Here is a 22104-nt window from a genome sequence, read left to right on the forward strand (position 1 = left end):
ATATGAGTTGGTTTGATACCAAAAATTTTGCAGGCCTTGCCAAAGCACTGAAAGAAGCTCAAAAGAAAATTGACAAAGTTCTAGATATCCAAGAAGATGATGATATAAATAACGCGGAAAATAGTACAGACGAATCAAACCCATTTAAGGAGCCACCACAATGTAACAATGACAATGAAAACGACGTAGATACTGCAGGAAATAGACGTACTTCGACAGCGTCAACGTTAGTATCATCCGTTGGCACTTTGTCCCCGCAACAAATTACTTTATTCAGTGACGAGCGAGATGGATCTGAATCTGTCGACGTGTTGCCTACTGGAGATATGACATCGAAATCTGAAGTAGTATTTCCGGAGAGGACAACAGATAGTATAGTGATTATTGGAAGTTCTGGTGATGTCTGTGCTGACGAGGAAAATCAGGCAAGTTCCACCACGACATTGGTTACATGTGAAGAGAACAATGGTAAGCCGAAATTAATATGACATATATGTAAATCTAATGATATTGTTTGCGAGAGTGGGTTATAACTGTATATACTTTACTAGATCTAGCAGAAGCTCAAAAACTTGATAACTTAGACCGTTCCAAAAATCAGGGCAGAAACGTCAGAGAAGATGTGTCATACGATCTGCAAACTATCGACTCAGATTCAACGCAAAGTTTTGAAGATGTGCAACTGAATTCTCTAAGAAGTGGCCTAGGTTCCGCTAGTGAAGAGAAGGTTTATGTGAGCAATACACAATCTGCGCATACATCAAATGATGAAATGGAAACAGCTACTTCCTCTGACATTGAAATAATATCAAATCCAAGCACCACGACTAGGACCAGTCCGCAAAAAGACGAAAAGAAGACGAATTTGAGGACAAACACAGAGGGAACGACTAGCAATGCTTCGAATAAAACAGGACATTGTCGTGAGCCATCGGAGATTTCAGTTTTATCCATTGAATCGACATCAGAGGACGAAGTAGAGAAACTATTAAGGCGCATATCGGAATTGAACAGCATAGTTGAAGCCAGAGAACTTCGTTTGCTTCAATCAGAACAACGCAATTCTGAATTACAGGAACGCAACAACGAGTTATTGGCTGTAATGAATGCCGACGGCTTGCCACCAACAGAAGAGTACACCAAACGATTATCAGCTTTAGAGAAAAAATTCCAAAATTGCATACGAGAAAGGGACGCATTAAGAACCGAAATCAAGGAGTTGCAAGGAAAAATTCCAAAGCATGATTTCGCTCATGAGTTAGACGAAAGTCGAAATATGGTAGCAGAACTTCGACAAGAGGGCGAAAAACTGTCTAAGGAAATTTTGCAACAATCAAATATTATAAAAAAGCTGCGTTCCAAGGAGAAAAACGTAGAGGTGCAAATGAAGGCGTTGCGTGAGCAACTGACTGCCACCAACGAAGAAATAGAACGACTTAAAAAAACTCTTTCAGCCAAGGAAGATGTTGAACGGACACAAATTGAAGCTGTACATAAAATGTCATCAGAAAATCAAAAATTAGAAAAGGAGAATAACTCTCTCCGGAGCAAGCTTGAAGACACCCAACAAAAGCTTATAACACTGCAACATAGTTTTGAGGCGGTAAAAGTAGAACTACAGCAACGCTCCAAGCAACATTCCGACCTGTCCATTTCAAAAACCGCGATTCAAACAGCGGAGAAGGAAAAGTTACAACTACAGGCAGAAAATCAAGAGCTACAACGACAGCTTCAAGAATTTGTTGAAAAGTTGAGGTCGACAGAGCTTACAGCTATCAAGAAGGAACAGCAACTGAGAGAAGAAAACCGAGATCTAATAGGTCGCTTGGAAGCGGCAGAGCTAAGAGCAGAATCGTCAACCCACGAGATAAGCCAAACAACTATACCATTAATGCGTCACTTGGAATCACTACAACAAACATTAAATCAGAGAACCAATAACTGGAACAGAGAAGAAAAATCCCTATTAGAAAAACTGGAAGCCACTAAAACACGTCTCCATTCTCTAGAACGCATTGAAGAAACATCGAGAGAGCAAATTGGATCACTGAAATCACGGTGTCAAGAGTTAGAAGAAACCCTGTCCAAAGTGCAAATGCAGGAAGAAAAAACCAAAATTACATTGCAATTAGAAATGAACCAAAAGGAAACGGATTACAGTAGGTAATTTACATCAAAAGCGATACCAATGTTTTAGTTTATATAATTTGGAATAATATCACCTGTATTTGTAGGAAACTTTCCGAACTGATGCAAGCGCTAGAGCAAAGCAAATCAAAAATTAAAACGTTGGAAGATCGTCTTGATGAAGCTGAACACAGACTAAGTGCATCCGTAGAAAGTTTGCAGCAAGAACGCGAACAGGCGGCAAGCACATTCGGAGAGTTGCCCAATTCCGTTTCAGTTGATGTTAATAGACATTCTCCCACCGCAAGCGGTGGGGTAAATTCCATTGAAGATGGGGGCAGTATAGATTGGCAGCACCAAGAGGTTCTTAAGATTATTTACCTTACAATATTTACAAATACACATGACTATATACATTATTAAATAGGATGATTTCGATTGCATTTCTAATGCTGGCGGAAGACCAGTACCTGGGCAAGGATTAAATTTTCATTTTATAGCTGCTAATACGACAAACAATTTTGAATATTTACAATCTATGCTAAAGCAGAGGGAAGGTGAACTGGCTCAAACTCAATGGGAACTTTCACGAGTACAGTCTGAGAAGAGCATACTGCAGGAGGAACTTACCCAACTTTCCATAGAAATGGAAAATGTACGTAAATATGGCAAAATAATGAATATACCCAAAAAATTAGCATTTATTCCATCATTTTAATTATGCGTTTTTAGATTCAGGATAAAATACAGTCGTTGGAGCTAATGGAGGCAAATTACAACGACTTGCAAACCAGGTACGACGCTCTATTGCAAATGTATGGCGAGAAAGTGGAACGCTGTGAAGAGCTTGAAATGGATTTAAACGAATGCAAAGAAGCATATAAAACACAGATTCAAGATTTGTTGAAGATGAAGACATGATGATGTACACATTTCGCCATTACGATGTTTGATTTAAATATGTGTGAACATTCAGTAGTTGTTCTTATTTTATATGTATTAGTGTTGTCAAAATACGTTTATCTTTTATTAAGAATGTTATATATTATTTTAGCTTAATAAACAATGGAACTACTCCATTAAAGGCAAATATATGCCTCCACTGTATGGAGATTAATGTAATTCGTTTTTAAATATTTACAAATACATGGAGAACTATTGGTAAAGGTGTATTATATTACACCAGTGGGTCGTGCAGTAGTAGGTTGGGTGCTCGGCTTTGTCATAATGTCCATGGCGTTTTTGAAAATTTGGGTCTTTACAAAGTCGGTGGCAGCAGAATTCAAATCCTTGTTGGCTCCAAAATTACATTTAACGTACCCGTATAAATTTGCACCGTTTAGGGCAAGGGCGATCATTACCAACAGCAGCCACTTGAATTTCAATCCGAACAAAGCAACAATAAAAAAGAGACTCCAAAAAACTGGACACAATATTAATCCCAACCAGAATATACGCGCCTCGTGATTGTTTACGTTTCCCTACAAATACATAAACATACAATAAAAAATTTAGATTTCAAAGTCAAGTCTACCTTTTTAGCTTCGTATAGCCAATGTGATACACCCTCGTCATCCACGTAATTCCACCAGCGCAAGCCAACTAGAAGACGACCGGTAATATTCTTTACAGTCCAAAAGTCAGCCGACAGAAATAATACCACAAAAACAAAACTTGTGATGAAGGAATCACTGAACCATCCACAAAACATATATATCACAATCGCTGCACTGCGAAAGAATAGATGGAAGAATGTGACGTATGGGTGCCTGAAAAGGGGGGTAGTCAGTAGTACTATTGTAATATATACTAATATTGTGATTTAAACGTTGCATACGAATATTTCTTTACTCCAGCATTTGGATCTCGCATATCATCTTCCTCGCCAAATGGGATGGTATCGTCATCAAGCAGTGGCACCTGGATGGGGAAAATCAGTACTATAGCGAATGACGTTTTGGACACGACTTCGTCTGCCAACACAACGAATATTGTTTTATTTTATGCGTTTATAAATGTAGACGAACTGGCGTTCATTCCTTACAAAAACAATATCATCGACTGTGAAATTGCCGAGAAGCGAAGTCGTGTCGAAAACTGATAGTAAGGTGTTCATCAGTTTGTTTACATTTCCATATAGTCAATGATATTACAAATATTTTGAAAAATGAGGACAACACATTTTTGGCAATACAACCTCCACCGTGTGACACATCGAATACGTAAACAACTCATTGAAAATTTCTTACATTTCTTACCGTGGCCGAAGTCATTCTTAACTTTTATGGTTTATATGGTTTAACAATTTTATGACTACTGGAATTGTTAGCCAGAATAGAATTGCCAGATTGATTGATGCGAAGATGCCGAGTGATTTCGATTTTTTCGGCGGTGCATTATATACAAGCCTATATGCGGCAGCACGCCATATGTACATATGTACAAATGTACTGCAAGATTCGACAGTACAAAAAGTACTGCAATAATCTACTATTTTTACTAGGATAACAATTTTTACTTTATGATATCGAAAAAAATAGTATATTCTTGCAGTACGGGAAAATGGTATCGAAAACCCAAAGCTAAAAATCGGTTACATGGTTTGAGCCGATAAAATCGTCGGCGCTTATAAAATGAGCGGGTCGGCTCACTTCCACCTCTTACTGCAGAAACATTGGAAAACGTTCCCCTTGTTACGAATGGGATGGGATAAGACAAAATGCCCGATAAAGAAAAAGTCAAAGTGGAGAACCGAAAGTTACGAATGAGGTGGGATGGAGACTAAATGGGGTCTGAATTGTTTACGTATCAGGTGGGACGCGAATGCAGAGTATGGATATGTAAGTCGACTTTTAACTAATCGATTAATCGGCGTTTTGTATTGAAATATTTAATGTCATGTGCAGACCATGGCACAATAAATAGGTAGTCCATTTAGCTCAGCTGATGTCTCGGTTAACTGTGGTTAATTTAACTTAAATTCGATGTGCAAAGTTGCAAACTATGTGAAATATTATAAGGAAAAATTTGACAGATGGTTGAGACAAAAGGTTCGTTCGTTTACTTTCCCAGTAATATTTACTCAGTAAGAATTTGCAGAGAGTAAATACGAATTTTTCCTTCTCTAGAGAGAAAACTGCAAAAAGTAAACGAACAACATCCAATAAAAAGATTGTTTCGACACAGCTGATTAAAACAACAAACAACTTGGCGCAAACTAAAAAAAACAGCATTTTTATTAGAAAAATTGATAACAAGGGAACATTTTAGTTTTTTTTTATAAATACATGCGTTTTCTTCATCCATTTTCCTGTTTAATGATACAAAATCAAAATAAAATTCACAAAACAATCAATTTGCTTGATAACAATTTCGTTGTTTGTTTACAAAACATAACAAAACAGCTAATTAAATATCAGCTGATGGTACAAGAAAATTCTTACTAAGTAAATTTTCCTTGTAAGAATTTGCAAATACTCAGTAACACAACTGTCAAATCTGCTCTCTCAATTCACTCTCTTTTACTGGACTTTTGGGTAAACGAACAACATTTTGTAATAATTTGTACAAATTCGTACAACTTATTGAGTAAACGAACGAACCTAAAATCAAAGGATTTTGTTGTGATAAATCACCTTATTAGCTCTGTCTGTTTACTCGATATTTGGTAACAATTGTTACCAAATGTTACTAAATGTTGCCTGTTTACACAAAAATCCAGTAAAAGAGAGTCAAGTGCGAGAGCACGTTTGACAGTTCAACAACAACAAACTTACTGGAGTTTACTGAAAGAATGTTATTCAGTAAAATTTTGCAAACTCAGCCATCTTGATATCAGATGGCTGAGTTTGCAAACACAAAAATTATTCAAAACATTTTTTTAATTTGTAAAGTTCAATTTGAAGTTAAATTGTATAAAAATTACTGAAAATGGAAGAAATCTCGTAAGTAATGCAAAGTTTCATTAAATTAGAAACTAATTCCTTATATATTTTTAGACAAGTTCCAGATAGAGGGCAATGTATTGATGCTGGAAGCATAAATGTTCCCGGGGAACATACCAAATCAATTTTTCTTTTATTGTTCATTTTATTTTTAATATTGAAAGCAATACAAATAATTGTGTTTGTCCTTTGTTTGTTTATTAATTTGGCGCAAATCAAATTTTTTCTTGAATCAGCTGTTTATTTGCTAAATCTTACTAAATGTTGCCTGTTTACTTTTCTCAGTATTATCGCAAAAGAGAGTAAAAAAGGCTTATTCTCTGAACTAGAACTTACTGAATAAATGTTACTGGAAATGTAACCAGACACACCTATTATTGCATCATGGTTGCAGCAAATTATTCTTCAACATTTATCGATCTATCAATCCCTGAATTTTGAATGACTATTGCAATTTATACTGTGGCAACTCTGTCAAAGTTAACGGTTTGGGAATGCTTGGTTGATCGATCTGTGCTTTAAAGTTTGTTGTGTGAATAAACAGTAAACAATTTTTTGTTAAATGGAATATTTTGTTAAAAGCAATTGTACAACTGTCATTGAAACAAATGCCAATAGAGGATTTTTTCCCAAAACAAGTAACCGAAAGACAAATTTATTCTTGTGAAAAGCATCGTTGAAGTCAGTGGTTTAAAAACAAAGCCGTGGTCAAAATACATAAGGAGAACAAATGCGTGAATGTGTGTGTGCATTTTGCCTGTATATTAGGCGCAGGAGTGTGCAAGTGTCATTTGAAAAAAAATGTGGAGAAAAACTATATTTTTTATGGAAATGTTTGTGTTATAAAACGGATATTCGGAAAAATCGACTGCTGCGACAATAAAAGAGTTTAGATTTTTGACAAGGGATAATTTTGGTAAGTGATTTATTTGTGATTAACATCAACTTTATTCAGTTTGAGAATAAAAATAAACCAGTAAGAAAAGTAGTAAAGTCGGACGGGGCCGACGTTGAAGGACCATAAACACGAAAGTGAATTCATAAACATGTCATTCTGTAACCTATACTAAATTTTGCATTTGGTCAGATGTAGAGTTGCTATAAATATATTATATATATTAATGTGTACCCATTTCAATGAGACTTGCCAGAGATTAACTTATATTAACTACAGTTCATTGTACAAAATTGTGTGACAATCGGACAAACTTTGGGTCTTTAGTGCACAATTTACATAAAATCGGAAGAAAAGATATATAGGAGCTATATCTAAATCTGAACCGATTTTCACGACACTTAACACACATCATTCTAGACCTAATTCATTACGCTATGCCAAATTTCGTGCACCATTTACATTAAATCGGAGGAAAATATATATGGGAGCTATATATAAATCATTACGCTATGTCGAATTTCCTGCAAATCGATATATCTATAGGGACTTTGATACACCATTTACATTACATCGGGCGAAAATATATATGTGAGCTTTATCTAAATCTGGACCGATTTTCAGGAAACTCAACTCACATCATTCTGCCAAATTTCGTGTAAAACGAATGATATATAGGGACTTTGGTACACCATATACATAAAATCGGTCGAAACTGTATATGGGAGCTATATCGAAATCTGAACCGATTTTCACGAAACTTCACACACATCACTCTAGACTCAATTCAGTACGCTGTGCTAAGTTTCGGGCAAATCTAAAGAAATATAGGGGCTATAATGCACCATTTACACAAAATCTGCCGAAAATATATGTGGGAGCTATGTCTAAATCCGAACCGATTTCAACCAAACTTAACACACGTCACTCCGGACTCAATTTGGTACGCTGTACAAATTTTAGTCTCAAACGGATAATAAGTATTCACCTTGATGTACTACAATTGTGTTGTAGTTACGTCCGTTTGTTTCAGAAAATATCAAGTCAAAAGGACGTTTTGAAAAATATAACAAAATGTATTCGAAAATCGAATTGTTTGGAGATGAACTTTACAATATTATATAAGGAGAAATGTATGATTTGTGAATGAATCAACATGTAAATCATATCCCCAACTCGATTTTGAAAAATAAACCTAACATTCCACTCATTTTTTGCTTTTTTGGTAAAATGTTACAAATATGTTAAATGAACAGAACGACTTGTTGCATTTGTTTTCATTTATTCTGACATTATAGCCCATAAGGTAGAGGTGCATTTTCTCCTTTCTGACAAAAGGTACCCTACATTGTATAATAATACACCTTATTAACACTACCACCAATAACCTTTTTTTTAAATAAAAATGTAAAATGTTTAAATTTTGTAAAATGCTTCAAATTTTGAGGAATCATTCTTGAGGTACCTCAACAACAATACGTATTGTGAATATTTTTCATATATGTATATAATTTTTATAAAAATTTAAAGTTATTAAAAAGTTGTATTTAACCCAGATGACGCCAGAGATTTTTTTCATCAAAAACACGAATTTATTTTTTAAACTTTAATATTTTAGTTATTTGAATTTTGCTTTGAAAGGGCAAGGATCATTTGAAAGTAATTTTTAAGGGATTATTTATACTCGTTCGAGTCGAGCTTAATGACCTAAGCTTTGCAATGAAAAAGGAGGGTTAAAATAAGAATAGCTTTTTTTTCTAAACTTTGTGCCTTCAAATGATTTTAGGTACAAAATTTTAGATGTTTATACCGATAAAATTTTTTTTGACACTGAAAGGGTTAAAAATAGAATAATTTATAGAAATTCACTGAGATAACGGCAATTTTCTAACAGTCGTATTGTCATTTTTGGAGTTCTTTAAAAAGAAAAGGTGGCGCTAAGTGAGTTCATAATGTGTATGAATCAGCTACAACAACTAACATTTTACGTTTTACGAGAGGGGTCTAGGACCCGAGACTTACTCGGCCAACGTCTGAGGTGACCTCAGCCCATTGTGTAAAAGCAATAGGGCTGCTACAACAACTAACATTTTACCAAAACATCATTGTTGTTATAAGAAATAATTTGTTATGTTGACAATTAGTTTTTGGCGAAAATATTCATTATTCATTTGTGTATTTGATTGTCAACCACACGACAGCTTTACCAAACGAAAAGGAATTTTGTTTTTGTATTCCACTATGTTAATAAAGAAAAAAAAATTATAAGAAAGTATAAATATTATATGAAGCGAACGGAATATCCGGTTTGCAAATCGTAATTTGTTTACATCACATAGATAAAGTTCCCTCCTCCGCAAAGGGTCAACATTTTACAAACGTGTAAATTAAATTTAAAGCTAATCTAATAACCGGTTTAATTCATTGTTTGCACATATTTGTGGCTTGTTATGCCAAAGTAATCGTAATCCCAAACTCAATTTTGAAGAGAAAACCTGACATTTTAATTACTTTTCGCGTTTTTGGTAAAATGTTACAAATGAACATAGCGACTTGTTGCATTTGTTTTTATTTATTCTGACATTATAGTCCAGAAGGTAGAGGTATATTCTGTACTACTTTAAATCACAAAAATTCAAAAACTCCTGAAAATGTAATAATTTTTTTGTGTAAGCGACATGTGGTAGCGAAATCGCTGCTGAACACATTAACGCGTTTCTCCGATACAGTGTTTTTACGTTTGGCGTACAGGATAGCTCAAAAACTATTAATCCAATCGTTTATATTGGACCTACACATCTATCGTATGAACGAGATGAAGATATTCCCTATTTTCCAGCTTGGTTTGTGGTTGAAAATAGGCAAAAAAATAATTTACCATGGTCCCCCAATTTTGGAGCGAAGTAAATAATCCTAGTTAAATACCATAGCCTGATATGTATTCTTTCTAATTGCGTTGGCATATTGCGATTCGGATGCTCCAGGTATCGGCAAAAAAGGAATAGTTTTATATAAAAAACAACCACAATACAACAACAACATTTTGTTGGATTTCGTATATCCAAATGTAATTGCACTATTGTATTGTAAGTTCTGGAACACAACTAATATATCATACAGCCGATACAAATCATCACTGAATCGCATTGAATCCTGTGAAAACAGCTGTTTTTGTGTACGAATTGAATTCGACTGATATCTGGGTCAGATTGGTGGCAAATGTCCGATAACAAATAAACATTTAACAATAATTACAGAAAAAACAGCAATTGGTATTATGTTTATGACAAACGAGTCATTCACAAAAAATTGGAGCGAAACATATTTGTGGGGCGTTAGGTGCGCTGTGTTGTGATTTGACAAATGGCTACTACCACCACTTACGAACTAATAGATGAATCAAGCGGATTAAGGTGAGAAATAACATATTTATATCATGTTCAAAATTAAACACTCCAACCTTTCCGATTTCAAATATAGCTACACCCATTTGAAGTGGCGCTTACTATTCTTGGTTAGTCTATGTGCATTTTCAACATTTTTAGTGTATGAAGTCTGGGAATTTGTTTATAGCCCTTTCTACAATGATATTCATCGATATTCATATTCGTCGACTGTCGCTTGGTCACAGAGGGCTTACTTATATAGTTTAGCCTTTCGGGAGCAGAATAGAGACTCGCACGATTTTCGCTTAATTAAAAATTCAACATTCCGTATAAAATATTTGCATTCCGAAGACGAAAGAGAATACATATCAAATGATTTAGACGTCATTAGTCCTGTTACCAATCAAACATTGTTAGTATGTTACTATTGTACACCAGATTCCAATAGCAACTTCGTTGACCTAAATTTGACGGATGTAAATGGCACCTTGTGTACGCACATAAATGTGGGGATGTTCGTTATAAGCAATTCAACAATAGTAATAAGTAACGATCAGAAGAACGTGTTGGTAAATGATGTACCAAAACTGCGCAGTAAATATCCCACATTGAAGTTCTTATTATGGATTGGCGGTGGGAGTGTTGCCAGTGATGGGTTCCCGGAAATGGTCAAGAACCATCAAAGCCGAAAACGTTTCATTCAGTCATTAAAGTCCATACTATTTGACTACAAGTTGGATGGCTGTGATTTAGATTGGGAGTTTCCAAGCGCATATAACCGAGAGCGCATGCATTTTTCCCAATTATTATATGAAATTCGTCAGGAGTACAAACGAGAAAAACGAAATTATTTGCTTTCTTTGGCCGTGGCAGCTCCCGAAGGCATTTCTGTGTTTTCATATGATGTATCCGAAATAAACAAATATGCCGACCATGTTAATATAATGACATACGATTACCATTTCTATACTAAGGGAACACCATTTACAGGTACCGACTCTAAAGCGAAACTACAATCAGGATTTTATCATGGTTATCTTTTAGGAATTAATGCACCACTTTACCCAAGGAAGACTGAACTTTCCATTTTGTCAACCCTTAATATAAATTATTCCGTTCACTGGTGGATTGAAAACGGCTTGGAACCTAAGAAGGTGGTGGTGGGTTTACCCACTTATGGACATTCGTTTAGGTACATATATGTCAAGATTGCATTTAAAATAATACCCACAGAAATAACTTTGTTACAGTTTAGTAAATCCTTTCAACACGAAGATTGGCGCTCCAGCCTCTGGGTATGGTTTTACTGGTAATCAAGGTTTTGTGTCAGCATCCGAAATATGCTGGTTTCTGCAGAAAAATGTTCTCTCTACATTGGAATATGACAAAGAATCGTGTTCTCCATATGCAAGCAGCGGGACCGAATGGATTTCATTTGAGAATACTATCAGTATGTCCTGCAAAAGTGATTACATTAAAAAACATGGTTTGGGCGGTGCAATGATATTTTCTCTTAACACAGACGATTTTAGTGGTACCTGTATAAAACACAAAGTATTTCCGCTATTGCAAACTGTATATGAAATATTACATAAGTAAATAAATATTAGAGTAAATATTATTGTTGTTATACTCATGCCTGTTTGGTATGACTTAGGATGGGTTTCGGGCACTACTTAATGTATAACCAACAATATCCAGACGTGATATCAACACGATTGCATGGTTTATTATATATTTTTCGTCAAGTCAAACATCAATAACATATAAGTCTTGGATGCCGTTAAGCGTTTCAGTTTATATGCTCTAAAAATCGTAAATATACGCGATAGTTACTGTATATATTTATAATGTGTAAGGTACATGAGGACGGCTATATCCTGTTCGAGGATTTTTTAACGAAACACAACCATCCCAAGTTGTGGTTGGGTTTAACATATCGCTCACTTGTGCAAGACCGGCATAAGTCAAAAATCGTGATTTTTTAGTTAATAATGCAGAATTGTTCCCTATATCAGACTTCATATTGTGTAAAAAATTCAGATGATTATATCATACACACTCTAATTGAGAAGCTGTAGAAGTTCCTCTGTCCCATATAAAGTGTGAGTAAATTGTCAACTCAAAACGCATTTTCTGCAAAATTGATATTTTTGATTTATGCCGGCCTTGCAGCGAATGAGCGATATATCAAGCACTACTTTTCAACAGCTCTATGCATTTGTGAGAAATTTCATTGCTTGCTCGTTTGAACACCTAAACCAACCAACGTTTACTCACACGTTTTGAATAATAATATTTATTTAATTAAATGAATAAATATATTTATTCTCTATTGTATATAGTATACGATGATAGAAGATGAATTGATATAGGTCGGGAACGATTCGTGTTATATTGCTTGCAATGCGCCATTAATATGATTTGAGAAATCGAAACATCTATTTGGTCCACGAAACCTTGGGTATATCAAAGTGTTCAGTCAAGGTGTCCAAGTGTTCATTGAATTTTTCAACTCTCTCTTTGTGTGTTGTGGTTGCCTTCTCCAGAATACGTTTATTTCTCTGCAAGAAAAAACATGAACCAATTGGTTATTTGTTTTGTATTTGCAATTATTGTATTGCTAGTCCATTACCATTTTTTCCTGCTGTTGTTTGAACGCCAACTCCGCCTTCGTCAATGATGCAGTGCTGGATCTTTCATTGGATATTGCTTGTTGCAAAACCTCTTGTTCTTTTTCTCTATCCTTACTTTTCTTCTTCTTTTTTTTCTTTATTCCAGCATCATTTTTCAATTTAAGTTTACTTTTGGCCACACAAGCGTATTCGTCCGACATTATTTAGTTTTCCTTCAAAACAAATTCCTGGCTATTGTCGAAATATTTAATATTTATTGCTATTCTAAAAAAATAAATCGATGTTTACACATTCGCAACTTGCAGGCTTTCGCATTTATTTGTAAAGGTGAGTACACACTATCAATTCGGCTGTCAGATTTTTATCGATTAGTGACTGTCCAACAAACATAAGTTCTATAGCGTGGTTTTATATTTGTCAGGATCGGGATCGGTGTTGAGAGTTTCTCTCTCTCTTAGTGGTAAATTGTGAATTGTGTTGGAAAACATTACCACAGGTAGGAACAAAAAAGTACGAAAAGGTACCTAAAATTCTACTTCAAATGATAATAAATCATAATTATCGAGAAATATTGGCCAATATTTATACCAGTTATTTGCATAAATAATATATTTTATAATTTGAGCGTAAATGTATTCACGAATAATAAAAAAATCTAATTTTTGTTTTGGTACGTTTATGTCAATTCGTACCTTTTGTGAACAAAAAGTACGCTTGTTACAAAATTAAAAATAGCGCAACTCTAATTACTCTCCCAAGAGAGAGAAACTCTCAACACCTATCCCGATCCCGACAAATATAAAACCACGCATAACAAGATCTATAAATAAGGTTACCCAGGTAGCAATCGAAATCGGAAAACAGCTGTTTTTTCTCAAGTCTAATGTCAAAAATTTTGACTTTGTTTACGTTTTCATAATGTAAGTCAATTCACAATAATGCATTTTGGCAGCAAACTTGAGAGGTATCGATTATCAGCTGGTCTCCTTGGGTGACCTTATTTATAGGCCATGATCTATTAAAAAGGTCACCAAGATAGCAATCGAAATCGGAAAACAGCTGTTTTTTCTCAAGTCTAATGTCAAAAATTTCGACTTTGTTTACGCCATGGCCTATAAATAAGGTCACCAAGGGAGACCAGCTAATTATCGATACCTCCCAAGTTTGCTGTCAAATTGCATTATTGTGAATTGACGTCCATTATGAAAACGTAAACAAAGTCGAAATTTTTGACATAAGACTTGAGAAAAAACAGCTGTTTTCCGATTTCGACTTAAGCCCGATATTTTATTTCTCCAAATTCTTAAAGTGGCAAACTATTTTATTGTATTATTTTGATGCAATTTGGTGCAACAACTACAACAGATAAAAAAATATTTTATGACGGCTAAAACCGCATTGAAAGATGTCAAAGACATCGTTCTGCGATTAAATTATTTGGCATTGGCACACAATTATGTAGTGAAATAATAACTATATAATTGTGTGCCATTTTATTTAATTTCGATATTTTATCTCTCCAAATTCTTAAAGTGGCAAACTATTTTATGATATTCGCTAAACTCGGCTTACGGGGACCCCCCATTCTCGGGCTCAAAAATTTTGTTGATATAATTCGAATCTACACTAATTAAATAATGTCCCTACAAAAATTCAAGAACTCTTGAAGATATAGCCGATTTATTGTGTCAGCATAAAGTGACGGCTTCTCAAACTTAAAACACGTTTTTCTCTAAACCTTTTTTTCTGAATGGCGGGCACTCAAAAACTAATAACCCAATCGATCTCAAATTTTTACACGTTTCTCTGTGAGTGTATAGCTATCGTATGAACTAGGATAAAGCCAATCGGTGAAGATCTTCCTTATTTTTAACTTGGTTTTTGGTAAAAAATCGGCGATTTTCCAAAAATATTTTTTCAAAGGTCCACCATTTTGTTAATTTTAGAGCGAAGCCAATAATCCTAGTTCATACGAGAGCCACCGTTGGAATTTTCGGATTCCGATGTTCCAGTGAGGAGTTATCATGCCCGCCATCAAAATTAAGGACTTTTCTTTAATTACAAAAAACAACAACAAAACAATAACAAATTTTTTTGTAAATTATTTTTCTTCTCTTTTAAATATATGTGCAAAGTTACAAACATTAACAAGCATTGGTATTGATTTACCAGCCCATTGAAAATCTTGAACAATTAAAATCGAGAGGGGGGGGGGGCGTTCCCTTAAATACTCCTTATTAACTTCAGGTAATATTTGATCTCTACTTTGAAAAATAGTCCAAGAGTTTTAAAGGAAATACATTATTTTAATATTCGAGGCAGCCAGGGAACGTAACGGTTATTTTTAACTGTTAAAAATGATTGTTATTTTTTCCGTTAATAAAACTCCCGAAAAGAGTTTTATTTCCTGACGGAAAAAATAAAACACCCAAAAAGAGTTTTATTTCTTAAAAACTACTTCTCAACTTCTAAGAAACTCTCAGCATAGCCTGTCTTGTTAAAATATGTTTGATGATCACTCAATCGAATTTCTCAAAAAATGTTGGAAAAAATCAATATATGCAAATAATAAAAATGTATAAAGAGACGATTTTATTATAAATGTTTATTTTTGGTATTGTTCTCATTTTTTGTGATTTTATACTAAATAAAGCCATAAAATAATTTAATTGTGAATTTAACAAGACATTATTTCATTTTGTTTATTCTATCTTATTGATATTACATTATTTCTCTTGTTTTATCTAAAGAAGAAATTTGATTTCAAATACTGATTTACTCTGTACTTCTGTGTATATAATGTTTTCGTGTGTGTATTCAATAACTTAGGCGTAAGTGTTGAAGCGAAGGAGAATAAATAATCCACATACATTTCCGACTTACAAATAGCAATAATATTAAATTGTTCTAACAGTTTATACATTGGGGGTAGGTGTCCCATATAAAGACGCAAAAAAAAAACGCCACGATGAATCGAATATGCATATGTATACAATTAGCTCAATCTTTGATTGGACCTTAAATATCATATAGTATGTTATTTATTGGTACATATAGTGGCACATATGTATGTATAAATGAATAGCATATGACGAATTCAAACAATTATTTTTGCATCTCTGTCTCTCCAATAAGAGTAATTTAATATGTCTGTGTGTTTGAACCCCGTGGTCAATGAATTATAACAAAAGTTATAAGAGAGATGAGATTCTTGTTAGAGCATGGGACATCGGTCAAAATGAAACAGCAATTATAGTGCCAAGTGTCAAGCGTTGTGTGTGTATTAAATTATTCCCATATTGTTTGTGATCATTTTTAATTTTATTTGGTACGTTTAGGGTTTTGTAAAATATATAGGTATGGAATAAGTACATTTAAGAAGAAAACACAGTTTTCATTAAATATCTGCGTACTCGTTTCTCGAATTCGTTTTAATATGGATCACTCGATATCTAATGTACACAAATATTGTATCCTAGGCAACACAACTATATCAAATTACCTACAAACACATATAAAATACATACCTTTAATAATACTTTGGCATAGACAACATATGTATACGAAAGAACCATGGTCTCTTTAGTGATGAAGACAAATTTCCTGAATCGAATACATCACCTCAATTCGGGCTTTGTTTCATTTGCCACCTAATGTTCGATTTAAACGACACGGATTTTTAAGATACACATTCTATAATGTACAAACAAGACAAGTATCGATAGGATGGAAATAGTAATAATAAATATACGATTCGACTTACAACTAGGGGTGTACAATACAATAAAATTACAAGCTACAAAATATGGTTGTGATCCTTGTTGAAGGAAGAGGGTGAACATTTGTTTGTGAGTGTTTGCATGTGCGTGAATACGTATTTGTTCAGAGGTTCCTCAAAATGTGTTGTGATGAAAGGAGGCTTCCCCCGAAGTGACATCACATTTATGTGGGTACTTATGTATGCGGAACTAGTAGTGACTTGCTATATTTAGGTGGTTGGGTGAATACATTTCCCAATTGTATGCAATGGGAAGCCTTAACTTGGGCCCTATCACAAAAAATATTTAGCTTTGAGTAATCAGGCTTTTCAAAGTGCACCGAATCTAAATTTCTAAACTACAACGGATTCCAACGCTCGCACGTCCTTTTGCACCACATAAAATTTATGCTTCTTGCCCACCAATCCCCAAATAACCGCAACATTTTCGATAACTACATTGACTGGAATCGTGCAAACAGCTCCCAGAACACACGCCAGAAATTTCACCAAACCAAACCGATATAGCGAGAATGACTTAATAACGCCGAAGACATACATATATATATTGACGGCTGCAATGAAGGCACACACAAAGTCTACAATATTTGGGCATGGTATCGGGTACAAGCCGGCAAATAGAATGTTCGATGTAGACAGCGGCATTGTCACCCACGAGTAAACGCTTATTCCAAGCAACAGTTTATGTCGCAAAGGAATCATCTTAGAGTGGACCACCAGAAGAATGCCTTGAAGCCAACGTTTGCGTTGTTGTAAGAAATCTAGCAGAGTAAATGGTGACTTTTCGTACATTTCTCCTTCAATGAAGTTAAATGTAAATCCTTGTGCGAAAGCGCGCATTGCAAAGAAACAGTCCTCAGCCACAGATCCGTCAATCCCATTATCAAAAGATACCTGTCTTTCGGCACCCACCTGTAACAAATAATTCAGTGGTTTAGCATGTTGCACTGTTGAGATGTGTACTACTTGAAATAATATACTGTTTAAATGGAACATATCAATTTAGTTTCTTGCTTACTTACCTGCGTAACCACGTAGCTTCCCTTCCAGCTGAACAGAGGTTTGTGAAACAGCTTGAATTGCAATCGCAGCTTACCCATATCATCGGAGACCCGAAAACTATCTGCCAGCGTTGTAAGCCAGTTAACAACATTTTCATTTGCGTAGGTAATCAAGCCTTGACCAAAGGGGTGTTTTCCGTCGAGAACAAAATTTATGATGCCGCGCACAGAATTCTCGGTTAACAATGTCTCTTCGTCTAAATGAACTATCCAGTCGTTATCATTTAAGACATTTACGTTATCCTCAAGGCAATATTGCAGGGCCCTTGACTTGAATAACGCCCCGGTTCTCGTTTTGTACTCCTTTGGCACAACAATTTCTCTTATACGTCTATGGTGGGCCAAGTGAACGGCCTTATCCGTCACCACTTCGATTAGGAAGTTCTCAAGACCCGTGTCCAAGCAAGTATTCATGTTCCTCAATACATTGCTCTTGACCAAATCTGGAAAGTCGCCCCTGGTTACTACGCGAATGCAAATAAAGGGTGCCAGTAAAGGGCTGCCTTTGAGCACAACTTTTTCGGGAAAAGCATTGTAAAAGACTAAACCACAAAAATTGAACAGGACTTGTGGTAGTGTGAGGAACGTTAGAAAGCGCAGCAAGTAAAGGAGAACTGTGGCGAATTGACCATATTCCACCCAAGGGTCTAGAACAGTAAATGAATTCTCGTCGATTTTTATTCCTCCGGAAAATATTTCAAATCCAAATATTACTGATATCAGCAATGCACAATGCAGCAAATGTTTTGTGCTCGAATTCATAACGTTGATGGAACGTACCAATGGTTGTGGTGTCACTTATTTTTAATTTATCCTTGTGTATGTCTGCCACTCGTTTGATCCTCTCACAAATTAGTTTGCAAGCAGATTTATTACTTTAGTGCTTTATTTCAGTAATTCCAAGACTTTATATGGCACAATTATACCTCAGTAACGCTTCCTTTAGCCTGTAAATAGATTGGATGGGATTACCATTGTTATTTTCTCAATTATCATAATGTTCAAAAATTAAACCTTCTCAATGGATGTCGGTTTTGTATTGAGAAATAGAAAACAATCGATAACAAATTAAACGTGTGTTTGTACAATTCCCATGATATGTTATGAAATTCAGTTATTCGATCGTTATTAAGAACTACAGTGTAATTCAATCAAACATCATAAACAGTTTCGCCCAGAACAGTTTCTCAGAGAAGCTATGGTGCCTATGATTACAATTTAATCATTAGATACATATTCTAAAACACTGTTGTGAATTTTGCAGCTACTACCATTATTTCAAAGACAAGAAGTTTACACAACGTTATTTTCTATAAACAAATATATCAACGATGACTCAACCAAACGTCTTATATCCAGAGAAAACTATATTTGGATTTATTTATAAATTTTGTGCTTCCGAATGCATGACTACGTTTACGAAAATGCGGGTATTGTACAAGTAAAGACAAAAAATGAAACAAATACAAAGCATGTAGATAAGGAAGGTTGCCTGGTGACTCTTGTGGAAATTATCATATTAATTCTTATCTAAAAGAGACCAAGGTATACATATGTAGTTATACAATTTGTCATTGAAATCGAAACACTGTGGGTAGCAATCTTGATTTTAACATTAAAAAGTCCCTTGGATCTACGATAATATATAGGGGGACTGGGGCACCTTCGGCAATTTTTGTTTAGAGCTCTATATCTCATTACTTATTCAGCAGATACAAAAACTAAATGGCTGATTATTGCCCTATGATACTTAATTATAAAAAATGGTACCAAAAACATACAATAAATTAGTATTAGTTAAACATTTTTACGGTTTTGTAAAAAAGCCAAATTCGCCGAATGTGCCCCTACCCGGGGTAGCTTCGGCATTTGATGGGGCACATTCGGCACCATATGGTGTATGAAATAGCTTTTTCTATCGCATTTTCGTCAATACAATCGCGTTTCGTCTCATATATGTAATTTCAGACCATATTAAAGGCAAAACTCAAAGACATTTTAAGGAAATAAAATTGCACTATCTGTATATGGCCGAATGTGCTCCACTTTCTATCAATCTTCTAAATACATTATATTTTTAATTATTCTTATAAGAATGCACATTGTAATTAACTAATTTTTATTAATATTGGAAATATTACAACATCTCTGTAAAAATACAAAAAACCGTGCATATAAATAAGGTTATTAGCTAGAGATTTCAAACTATGTAACAGTTATTTTTTCGATATTCGATACCTATGTATCAAAACTAGTGATCTGCAGTTAGAGCTTCATATCGAAACGCGATTGCCGAATGTGCCCCGGTCTCCCCTACTTTGTACATGCTAAATTGCCAATAGTCGGGGTTTATCGCCAGTAGCAGAACGGCAGAATTATATCCTTGGCCTTATGGCTAATGGTGGGGGTATATACAATTTTCTACGGCAAAAATATGCCTCATCAAAATATTGGTTTTAGACCAAATTTACAAATCAAGTTCGAAGATGGGACTTATCGGTTCACTCATTCTAGCACCAACCGACAAAGGGTAAACATTTTGGAAGCTTGTAAATCTCCTCATATGAAGCGCATCGTAATATAATTACCGCATTTAGGTCAAGATCGAAGCTAGGACCAGTTCGTTCACTCCTTCAAGTACCAGTTTCATATAAATGAGTGTTCTGTTCCCGTACTTAAAAATAATGAATACATGATTTTATAGGATGTGGAACAGAGAAGATATCTTTTTAATAACAACATTTATGGAGTCGAAATTATGCACAGTCGAACTCGATTATAACGCACTCTATGGGCCCGGACAATTTAGTCTGTTATAGACGTAGTAAAAAAATTGTTACCCCCAAATATGTTGGTAAAAATCATTAGATATGTATATATTTGTGATTAGATTGAATTATTGAATGAATTAAGTGTAACATATTTAAAATAATCAGAAAATAGTTCGTTATAAACGTTGAAATGTAAGTCAACATTCTCTGTGTAGATCACAAACACTAGGTACAAAGATATTTGTACCGGAGAAAGCAGTTCGGTATTCGCACAGGACGTGTTTGACTGTTCGATTAATAAGTCTTTACTGGTAATAACGCAATAACAATCCCGAATAACGTGTATTTCGGATTCGGAAATTTTACATTATATATAACCAATACATATGTAAAAAATATACCATTTACATATTTCCCCTTATTATCCATAACTCTGCGAATTATTTTCAATTTATTGAATTTCAGAAATTATTATATTTAGTTGCTAAAATAGCTACAATATGGATATACATTGGTATTGCTCTTGCAAAGATTAAATGAGATGGGGTCAATCCCACTGTCAACTTATCATACGGATGACTAAGGAAGGAAATTGGTTTCTACGAAATTTTACAAATGAAAAAAAAAACACTTTGGGGAGTGAACCACACACATACTTTGTAGTCCTAATTGCGAGACTTAAATAACTAAAGCGTTTATATACATCACATTAGAACAATTATATATTCTCCTACATTTTTGCCGATCAGAAAATAAATATTTGATACATTCTGTAAACACTCACTCACTTTTTATCACCTTCGTGAATACTTTTTACAATTTTTTTTATGATATTCCGCACACAAACACACGCAAACAACACGCCCCGGTCGACTTTTAATTATGGATACAATACATTGCACAGTTACTCGGTATTTGCAGCATTTTTCCACACGCTCGCTCGTTATTCTTATTGTTAATTATATATGTTAATTGATTTTCTGTCTAAATATTATATAAAATTGTTTGTATTAATGTTCTGTGCCAGTGAAATTTGTAACCTGCGTGAAGTTAGCTGCGTTGCTAACTTTCGATGACATTTGTACGAAACTACAGGGTGACACAAAACACCAAGTTTTACATTTGGTACAATTTTTGCAACTGTGCTGACATAAAAACTAATACAGCATTTACATGCGCACTTTATTTATTTATTTCTGAAAATAAATTAAGGTAATTTACACCGGCTTTGAGATCATTTCAAATGACTGTGGTTTACAAATACACTCACACATTTGTTTAAAAATTAAAAGTTGTTACCGCGAATTTGAAAATAAAAAAAAATTAAGTAAAATTTTCATTTGAAGTAATTTGATTTTTATTTTTCCAAAAACGTATTATTGTTTTTCTCTTGATTGAAAATCAATTGAAAATGCAAAATCATTTTAGTGCATACATCGATTAATTCCACAAAAGGAAAAGATAAGGTGTTTTTATTTTATTTTACATATGTGCTGTCACTTTATA

The 22104-nt window shown here is 34.5% G+C and overlaps 4 protein-coding genes across 5 annotated transcripts; 1 reads left to right on the top strand and 3 right to left on the bottom strand.

The window, feature by feature from the left end:
* On the top strand, positions 1 to 3048 carry LOC133321156 (TATA element modulatory factor). The gene is made up of 5 exons (XM_061530248.1): positions 1 to 468; positions 552 to 2163; positions 2235 to 2490; positions 2555 to 2782; positions 2860 to 3048. The coding sequence occupies exons 1-5, from the start codon at positions 3 to 5 to the stop codon at positions 3046 to 3048; spliced, it is 2751 nt and encodes a 916-aa protein (XP_061386232.1). The 5' UTR covers positions 1 to 2.
* Positions 3049 to 3296: 248 nt separating this feature from the next.
* On the bottom strand, positions 3297 to 4416 carry LOC133321158 (uncharacterized Golgi apparatus membrane protein-like protein CG5021). 2 transcript variants are annotated; one of them, XM_061530250.1, is made up of 4 exons: positions 4377 to 4416; positions 3965 to 4047; positions 3662 to 3896; positions 3297 to 3608 (listed from the first exon to the last, which is right to left on the bottom strand). In XM_061530250.1, exons 1-4 carry the CDS (start codon positions 4398 to 4400, stop codon positions 3300 to 3302), a joined length of 651 nt encoding a protein of 216 aa, XP_061386234.1. In that variant the 5' UTR covers positions 4401 to 4416; the 3' UTR covers positions 3297 to 3299. The 2 variants fall into 2 exon arrangements, with proteins under 2 accessions (XP_061386234.1, XP_061386235.1); XM_061530251.1 differs by having other exon boundaries at positions 4386 to 4408.
* Positions 4417 to 12793: 8377 nt separating this feature from the next.
* LOC133321163 (protein FAM32A) lies at positions 12794 to 13188 on the bottom strand. The gene is made up of 2 exons (XM_061530255.1): positions 12988 to 13188; positions 12794 to 12916 (listed from the first exon to the last, which is right to left on the bottom strand). The coding sequence occupies exons 1-2, from the start codon at positions 13186 to 13188 to the stop codon at positions 12794 to 12796; spliced, it is 324 nt and encodes a 107-aa protein (XP_061386239.1).
* A 3911-nt stretch (positions 13189 to 17099) lies between these two features.
* On the bottom strand, positions 17100 to 18610 carry LOC133321160 (beta-1,4-mannosyltransferase egh). The gene is made up of 2 exons (XM_061530252.1): positions 17789 to 18610; positions 17100 to 17678 (listed from the first exon to the last, which is right to left on the bottom strand). The coding sequence occupies exons 1-2, from the start codon at positions 18587 to 18589 to the stop codon at positions 17100 to 17102; spliced, it is 1380 nt and encodes a 459-aa protein (XP_061386236.1). The 5' UTR covers positions 18590 to 18610.
* Between the last annotated feature and the right edge of the window lie 3494 nt (positions 18611 to 22104).

Source organism: Musca vetustissima, unplaced genomic scaffold (genome assembly GCF_032173495.1).
Source record: "Musca vetustissima isolate MV318-11 ecotype Yass unplaced genomic scaffold, APGP_CSIRO_Mvet_v1 utg19679, whole genome shotgun sequence".
Taxonomy (NCBI): Eukaryota; Metazoa; Arthropoda; class Insecta; order Diptera; family Muscidae; genus Musca; species Musca vetustissima.

Excerpts from the sequence above, each read along its gene's own strand:
- LOC133321156 (XM_061530248.1), top strand. The coding sequence starts at position 3 with ATGAGTTGGTTTGATACCAAAAATTTTGCAGGCCTTGCCAAAGCACTG. Across the intron at positions 469-551 it reads TACATGTGAAGAGAACAATG|ATCTAGCAGAAGCTCAAAAA; the intron begins GTAAGCCGAAAT and ends ATACTTTACTAG. Across the intron at positions 2,783-2,859 it reads TTTCCATAGAAATGGAAAAT|ATTCAGGATAAAATACAGTC; the intron begins GTACGTAAATAT and ends ATGCGTTTTTAG.
- LOC133321163 (XM_061530255.1), bottom strand. The coding sequence starts at position 13,188 with ATGTCGGACGAATACGCTTGTGTGGCCAAAAGTAAACTTAAATTGAAA. Across the intron at positions 12,917-12,987 it reads AACAACAGCAGGAAAAAATG|AGAAATAAACGTATTCTGGA; the intron begins GTAATGGACTAG and ends TTTTTCTTGCAG.
- LOC133321158 (XM_061530250.1), bottom strand. The coding sequence starts at position 4,400 with ATGACTTCGGCCACGGTAAGAAAT. Across the intron at positions 4,048-4,376 it reads CTTCGGCCACGGTAAGAAAT|GTGCCACTGCTTGATGACGA; the intron begins GTAAGAAATTTT and ends TTCCCCATCCAG. Across the intron at positions 3,609-3,661 it reads GGCTATACGAAGCTAAAAAG|GGAAACGTAAACAATCACGA; the intron begins GTAGACTTGACT and ends ATGTATTTGTAG.
- LOC133321160 (XM_061530252.1), bottom strand. The coding sequence starts at position 18,589 with ATGAATTCGAGCACAAAACATTTGCTGCATTGTGCATTGCTGATATCA. Across the intron at positions 17,679-17,788 it reads GAAGCTACGTGGTTACGCAG|GTGGGTGCCGAAAGACAGGT; the intron begins GTAAGTAAGCAA and ends TATTTGTTACAG.